The sequence below is a fragment of the Mus caroli genome, chromosome X, assembly GCF_900094665.2.
Source record: "Mus caroli chromosome X, CAROLI_EIJ_v1.1, whole genome shotgun sequence".
NCBI lineage: Eukaryota > Metazoa > Chordata > Mammalia > Rodentia > Muridae > Mus > Mus caroli.
The window spans coordinates 139905732-139914468 of NC_034589.1; the positions used below are offsets into that span (position 1 = coordinate 139905732).

An 8737-nucleotide genomic window follows, 5' to 3' on the forward strand; every position below is an offset into this window, starting at 1 on the left:
TGGCTGTCCTGGAACTCACTCTGTAGACCAGGCTGGCCTCGAACTCAGAAATCCACCTGCCTCTGCCTCCTGAGTGCTGGGATTAAAGGCGTGCGCCACCATGCCCGGCTGCACACCTCTTTCTAACAGTGATTAAAATTTAAGGGTGATGTCATATGATGTTGCTAGACACAGTAATAAATACCTTTAACTCCAGTATTCTGATGCTGAGACAGGCAGATCTCTGTGGGTTCCAGGCCAGCCTGGCTTATGTAATGAGAAACATATCTCAATAAACAAACGAAACTAATCAACAGTGTTGATCCATACACACAAATTATGTAGGGAAACGTGGGTTCATTTGTTTTTGTCAATACTAGTGATCAAACCTATGGCTTCATTTTATCATTTCTTGCTTGGGAAATGCTTAATACCTGAGCTATATCATCTACATTTCCCTTCAACTCTGTTCAACTGGGTTATTGATTGTTAATTAAAATTAAAATTAAAATCATAATCTGATATCTTCAATATACCAACTGAGATAGCTTAAAATACCCACTGTACTAACTGCTGCAGACAATGGCTCATATGGAGATATTGACACATACTGACATTTTTATTATTTTTTTATTTTTGTTGAGCTACTAGTAGTTCAATTTTATATTTATTTTTGTTCTTTTATAGATTATTCATGAGAATACAAACAATAGAATCATTTTCTTTATCTGTCAATGCACAACAGCTATTAGTTGCTAGAAGTTCCTCTGCTATGGGTGGAATTTTGTCTGGCTTAAGTTCTACAGGTGTTGTGCATGCTGTCATTATTCCTGTGACTACATATGTGCAGCTTCCCTGTTGTATTCTAGAAACACTGTTGTAGTCACCTACCACCTCTTATAATCTTTCTGGCCATCTTCTGCAATGATCCCTGAGTCTTAAGAGGAACAGGGTATGATGTAGATGTTCCATTTAGGGCTTAACATTGTGTAGTCTCTTGTCTGCATGTTGATCATTGTGGGTTTCTGTGTTAATCACCATCTGCTGCTAAAAGACGTTCCTCTAATGAGGGTTGAGAGATGCACTAATTTATGGGTATAATGGTAAGTCTTCAGTTGGTTTCCTACTATGTTCATTTAGTAGGCTACCCTTTAGGGCCAGTGACCTGTATAGTCATAGGTTCTTGGCTGTGACAACAGTTTGGGCCATTTTTTATGGAAAGTATTTGAGTAATATTTTCAGAAAAGTTATGTGGGATGGATGTTTTCTCTGTTCTCATTTCTAGAAGTATAGGCAGCTTTCCTTTCTTAGCTTAACTGACAGTTTGTCCGACTTCAGAATTTTAGGATCACAGTCCTTTAGAATATTATAAACATTGTGCCTATGACTTTTAGCATTATAATGTAGCAGATTTGAGGTTCGGTACCTATTTGAAGGTCTTTCATTAGTTAGTAGCCCAATATTTCTACCTGGAAGCTTAGACCAGTTATGACAAGTCAGAAATTAAACTGGAAAAAAGTTCAAAGTCTTATTACCTTTTGATTATTCTTGTTCTGATTTTCAGAGATTTCCAAATATGAAAACTTCAGGATTTCTTAGGGAAATATTACAATTATCTATCTTATTCTTTTTTGTAAATTCACTTTGAGATATGTAAGCACTATTAGCAAACTATACCTCCAAGGCCTTTAGACACTGATGTTACTATGTAGGTATGTTCATAACATAGTTGTGAAATGTAACAAGAGTTGCATTACCTCATGGAAGAGTCAAATAATTGAGGAAAAAAATATCAGTAATTCTATAGATATTGAGAAAAATTGATAGGTATAAGACATATTTGCAAATAGTAAAACACTCAGTTGAGCTATTAGAAATGTGCCTGGAAATTTCTGTGGTCTTAACTTGCAACTTGTTCTTCTGTTTTAGGACCGCAAATTAACTAAAGCTGAGCAGCAACGGTTCAAAGAAGAAGCAGAGATGTTGAAAGGCCTCCAGCATCCCAATATAGTTCGATTCTATGATTCATGGGAGTCCACTTTGAAAGGGAAGAAATGTATTGTGTTAGTGACTGAACTAATGACATCAGGAACCTTAAAGACGTAAGTTGACTCTGATAGTACCAGTTGAGATGAAAATCATTTTAATGAGTCATAAAAGTTATTTATAAACTTTGCCTTAAGGGGATGTAGAAGGGTTGGGACTATATAGCTCAGTGAAATAGCACTTACTTAGTATGTACAAGGATTTGGATTCCATCCCTAGTATTACAACTACTTATGAAGTGTGTTAGAATATGTAGTGCTGACAAGTTAATGTTAGGGGTCCTGGGGATCAAGCTCAATTGGTTAAATGTTTGCCTAGCATGCATGAAGCTATGGGTTCAATCCCCAGCACCACCTAAAAATAGGAATGGTAGCACCTACCTTTATTCTCAGCACTGAGTGGTGGAGTAGAAGTAGGAAGATCTGGACTTCAGGGTACATCATGAGTTTGGGGTCAGACTAAGCTACAAGAAATCATGCCTCAAAAACACAAAAAAGAGGGTTATAGAGATGGCTCAGAAATGAAAGAGCACTTGTTGCTCTCGCAGAGGCTACTAGCACTAATGTGATGGTTTATAACCATCAATAACTCTAGTTCCAGGGAATGCAATGCACTCTTCTGACATTGATGAGTACCTGGCAGTCATTTAGCACACACACACACACACACACACACACACACACACATATATATATATATTCATGCACTTAAAATCATAACTCTAAAAACACCCCACAAAAGGCAATGTTTTAGAGATGTAGAACTTGAGAACTGAAAATTATTATAGAATATGATTGCATTTTTAAAAGATAATGACTTGCTAAGGGTTTTTTCAAGCTTACACATCTAGTAAGGAATAACTACCATATAATTATACTCTTTTGCTTGGAATCAATTTTTGTTGGTACAAATTGTATAATCAGTTGTAAATAACTAAAGGTGAACTGTAAATTTTTTCTGGCATCTTACACTAAAATTTTATGTAGCCAAATTCTCCAATGGCTGGGTAAGTAATTATTTAGAAGCAGAGAAGGGCTTTCTTTTGAAAATGGTGCTTCCATTCCAAAAAAGTCATTCTAGTATGATTCTTATTTTGAATTAAAAGTACTGGACTCTGTAGAACATCTTTTAGAATAGGTCAAACCATTTCTTTGAGGGACTATGAGGTGGGATGGTAAACTTAAGTGACTTGTACGTCACTGAAAGATTAGATTGGAATGAGGCTTTTGATAGATTTTTATTTTGCTACATCAGACAATAGAAAATAAATCCAGGGCTAGAGAGATGGCTCAGTAGTTAAGAGCATCAGCTGCTCTTGCAGAGGATCAGAGTTCAAGTTGTGGTGTCCACACTGGGCACCTTACAACTCTATGTAACTCCAGCTCCAGGGGTCTAGTGCCTTCTTCTGGCTCCCACAGGCATTTTGCACGTATGTGCAAATTAACAAATACATAAATGAAAATAAAAAATAAACCTTAAAAATTATCCAGGGGTAGCAATCATCGTAAATAAGTAATAAGAACATCTCACTCATAGTGGTATTTGTAGAATAATCTGGGAATATTTGTTTACATATGGACTTTGTTTCTTTGTATAGGTACTTAAAACGATTTAAAGTCATGAAACCAAAGGTCTTAAGAAGCTGGTGCAGGCAAATTTTAAAAGGATTGCAGTTCTTACACACAAGGACGCCTCCTATTATTCACCGGGATCTGAAATGTGACAACATTTTCATCACAGGACCCACTGGATCTGTGAAGATTGGTGATCTGGGACTTGCAACCTTAATGCGCACATCGTTTGCTAAGAGTGTCATCGGTGACTAGTATTTTACAATTTACTTGCTGTGTATTTGATTTGTCAGATGTATAGGACTGGAACAAAAATGATTAGTCATTTACTGTCTTGAGCAAAATTTTGGCCACTGCCTGTTTTTTAAGGATTCATTTATGTCACACACATGCACACACTTACAAGCATGCTAGTTTTGTTGAGATGGAGTCTTGTATAACTTGGACTGTCCTCAAACTCACTAAGTGGTAAAAGATGACCTTGACTTCCTAATCCTCCCTTCTCTGGCTCCTCAGTCTTTGTATTTTAAGACCCAGCCATCATTCAACTGTTAATTTGCTTTGAAAGATCAATTATGTGAAAACTGACCTATTTCTAATATATCCTAGTGTGTATATTTTGTAGAATGTGTTAAGAACTATTATTTTTTAAATTTACCTTTATTTTACATGTATGGGTGTTTGCCTGCATGTATTTCTGTGACCTGCATGCCATGCACACAAAGGTCAGAAGATGGTGTTGGAGCCCTTAGAGTTGGAGTTACAGTCAGTTGTGAACAATCGTGTGGGTGCTAGGAACTGAACTCAGGTCTTCTACAAGAGTGGCAAGTGCTCTTAACCACTGAACTATCTCTTCAGCTCCATCTATTAAGGATTATTGAAAGATACTGAGGACTTAAGGAAGAAAGTTTACTAAATTTATTTATCCAAGTTTGAACTAAAAGTTATAAATAAAATCAGATTTTAACTGCACCTAGCTATCTTTGATTTTTGAGACAGGACCTATCTATTATGTAATTCTAGCTGACCTGGAACTTGGTATGAACACTAGGCTGGCCTCAAACTCAGAGATCCTCCTGCCTCTGCCTCATAAGTGCTGGTGTCAAAGACTTACATCATAGTGTCTGGCCTTTTCTTTTCTTGAGACAGGATTTCAATGTAGACCAGGCTGACCTTGAGCATACTATATAGTTGAGAATAATCTTAAAATCCTGACCTTCCTCCTTAAGTACTAGGATTACAAGTATGAGCTACCATGCCTGTCTAAAGTTGGATTTTTTAAAAAAGATTTATTTATTTATTTATTTATTTATTTATTATATTAAGTACACTGTAGCTGTCTTCAGACAGCACCAGAAGAGGGCATCAGATCTCATTATGGGTGGTTGTGAGCCACCATGTGGTTGCTGGGATTTGAACTTAAGACCTTCGGAAGAGCAGTCGGGTGCTCTTACCTACTGAGCCATCTCAGCAGCCCCCTAAAGTTGGATTTTTAGCATCTTCACCTGACACTGAATGTTTTAAATTGTATTTCATTAGTACAGATTGTTAAATTTTCTGTTTTTTTGAGAAAGGGTCATTCTACATGGCTCAGACTGTCCTGTAACTTACTCGATAAGCCAGGCTGGCCTCGAACTCAAAAGAGATCCACCCAGCTCTGCTTCCCAAGTGCTGGAAGTAAAGGTGTGCATCACTGCACCCAGCCTAATTTACAGATTTTCTTTGAGGGGGCAGAAATTGACAGATAGTTTTTATGGGAAAGAAAGACTTGATGAATATATTTTTCCCTTTAATAAAAATGTGGTTGTGGTATTATTTTACAGGCACTCCTGAATTTATGGCTCCGGAGATGTATGAAGAACACTATGATGAATCTGTAGATGTTTATGCTTTTGGAATGTGTATGTTGGAAATGGCTACTTCGGAGTATCCATATTCTGAGTGCCAGAATGCAGCACAAATATACCGTAAAGTAACCAGTGTAGGTATAATTTTATTCATTTTACTTAACAGATTGCCACATTTTATATTGAGATTGACAAAATTAACTTAGCCAAATTTAATTATGGAACAAAGTGTGTGGCTTAGTGGTAGAATGCTTGACCAATATAAACAAGACTCTAGTGAAAAAAAAAATAGCCACACCCATTATGGTTTAGTTTTATATAACAATGTTAGTTTAACAATTGCATTTAGTAAAGCTTTAGATTTATAAAGGTTTCTGTTTATGTACTTGAACTCTATTGGGGTCATATAAAATGTTCTACATTATTTTGTAGAAAACATACAGGTTTATTTATAGTAACATTTTAGATATTAGATCAGTCTTAATTTTGTTTTGTTTTGTTTTGTTTTTCTGAGACAGGGTCTCACTATGTCACTATGTACCTGTCTGAGAACTTACTACATAGACCAGGATGGACTCAAAATCAGAGATCTGTCTGCCTCTGCCTCTCAAGTGCTGGGATTAAAAGTGTGCACCACTATGTCTAGCTTGATTGGTCTTTGTTTTAAAAGGTGGATAATAAAGACTGATTAGAAGAACTTGAAGGCCTATAATACTTCTAAGTGCCCAATTATGAAAAAGCTTTCAATATGTAGTTTTAGAGGTAAAACATTTGAATTCCCTACTATGAATAATTTTTTATGCTAGAAATTGTAAGGACTGCAATGACAAAAAGTGTTTGCTCCTCTCCAAGAGCTTACATTTCTCAGAGGAGAATAATATAAATTAAGATATAACTAGCAAGATATCGTGGTGCACACTTGTAATCCTAGCACTTGGGAGGCTGAGGAAAGAGGGTTGTAAGTTTGAGGCAAACCTGGGCTACATTATGAAACCTAATCCTGAAACTAAGAAAAAAGAAGTATAAAATAAGTGTAGAAGTTAGTTCTCATTCTTTCTCCCAGCCCCATGTTCCCAGAAATAAGACTCAGACTCAAAATATATTTATAAATACTTTGGTCATATTGCTAGGCTCTTCTCTGACTAGAATGATAACCAAAATAACGCAATTATTTTAACCTACATTCTGTAACATGTATCCATCTGTTTACATCTTCCCAGGAAGATCTACCTTACCTGGCTCTATTCCAGAATCCTTTCTCCTCCCAGATGTCCCACCTCCCATTTCCTGTCTAAGCCATAGGCCATAGCCTTTTTAATTGACAAGAGATGTATCTATACAATATACAAGATATTCTCTCTACAATTCCCCAATAAAAAGCTCTTTTCTTTCAAATATAAGTTGAATACAATTATAAAAATTATGAAACAGTTATGAAAACTATTAGGTAAGATTTACATTCATAATTTCCATTCCATTTATATTTGGCAACTTAGATAAAATATTCTACTATCTATCCCATCTTAGTGAGTTTAGACTTCTGTTTCTAAATCATTTTCTATCCTAACTTGTACTACCATCTGAAAAAATCTTCTTAGACCTAGAACATCATCTTTAATCCTAAACAACTTAAAGAAGACTATGACTATTTAGTCTTCAATCCTATCAAAAACCTGAGAAGGAATAAATATTACGTGAATATGCAGGAAGCACAAAGACACAGCTTCTAAAACTTATAGAAATGACAGAGACAGCTGACTGCCTGGACAGTCCCAAATATTCTCTATAACATTGGAGTATCTATCTTTAGCCTTCTGTCCCAGACTATCTGACAGACTTTTTGTGAAGCAGGAATTGTAAAGGACTTGCTTGTTCTGTATTGGCAGAGCTTGGTAGTAGACTTTCCTGTGCCTATTTATCCTTTCTGGTCAGATTTGTTTGTAGTCGAAGCATAGGCATTTGCTTTGCCCAGTGGCTAGTTTTCCATAATCAAAGCAATTCCATATGGAGGTTATTGATGATCATCATCATCTTTGAAGTGGAATGGGGGTACTACCTGGAGCAGACCTGTCTCATAGTCAAAAGATCTTTTAACAATGAAAGAATTTTAAATGCCATATTCTGTGGATCTCTGAAGTTTTTGAAAACCAGCTATCTATAGTACATCTAAATGGCAAATATTGTTTATTCTTAGCTATTTTCTATTTAAACAACATTGAGAACATTTTATTATAATTAATAAACTAGTATCTAATATGATCATGAGTTTGACTATTAATTTGTATTTCTTAATGATCCCTAATAATGCACAACTTGTACTTTATATCATCCCTAACAGTTTGTAATAGCTTTCATAAGCACCAGAACTTTATATTGTATCTTTAAAAATATAAGTACAATATCTCAAATAAGCATTAAAAATATTTACATTATGTGTATCAAATATAACCTTAAATTTGCATCAATATATAGTAACCTATACCAGTGTATCAAAAATAACCTATTTCTGTATCAATATACAAAATTATGTTCCAGTGAAAGAGTATGGCTATAAAATAGTTTTTTTTTTTGTTTAAGAGTAGATTCTATCCCTATTTGTCTAATTTCTTATAATATTTCTATATCCTTCTTTTTTCCTTTTGACCTCCTTTCTCTTACCTAAGTAAGATAGAGAAAAGGGAAGAGAAAAGAGATCCCAAATCTAACCTCTCTTTTTTGTTTCTTCTCTATTGCAGACCATAATTATTTGTATCATCCCTTAAAATGACAACATATCTATAACTCATAAAATGATCTAAACCACTACAACTTTTTAAATGACTTTTTGTTGCCATGGTGATTTTTTAAATATTATTTATTTTATGTATGTGAGTACACTGTAGCTGTACAGGTGGTTGTAAGCCTTCATGTGGTTGTTGGGAATTGAATTTTTAGGACCTCTGCAAGCTCTGGCCCAAAGATTTATTATTATATGTAAGTACACTGTAGCTGTTTTCAGACACATCAGAAGTGGGCATCAGATCATTTATGGGTGGTTGTGAGCCACCATGTTTTTGTTCTTCCTTCCTTCCTTCCTTCCTTCCTTCCTTCCTTCCTTCCTTCCTTCCTTCCTTCCTTCCTTCCTTCCTTCCTCCTTTCTTCTTTCTTTCTTTCTTTCTTTCTTTCTTTCTTTCTTTCTTTCTTTCTTTCTTTCTTTCTTTCTCTCTTTCTCTCTTTCTCTCTTTCTCTCTTTCTCTCTTTCTCTTTCTCTCTTCTTTCTCTCTTTCTCTCTTTCTCTCTTTCTCTCTTTCTCTC

At 35.4% G+C, this 8737-nt stretch overlaps 1 protein-coding gene across 7 annotated transcripts in view; it reads left to right on the forward strand.

The window, feature by feature from the left end:
- Positions 1-8737, forward strand: part of Wnk3 (WNK lysine deficient protein kinase 3) — a 129067-nt gene that overhangs the window by 34010 nt on the left and 86320 nt on the right. For all 7 annotated transcript variants that reach the window (XM_029473228.1, XM_021153288.2, XM_029473232.1 and 4 more), the window contains 3 exons: positions 1909-2081; positions 3623-3843; positions 5420-5577. In XM_029473228.1, coding sequence (XP_029329088.1) covers positions 1909-2081; positions 3623-3843; positions 5420-5577 — 552 coding nt within the window. The remainder of the gene's footprint in view (positions 1-1908; positions 2082-3622; positions 3844-5419; positions 5578-8737) is intronic.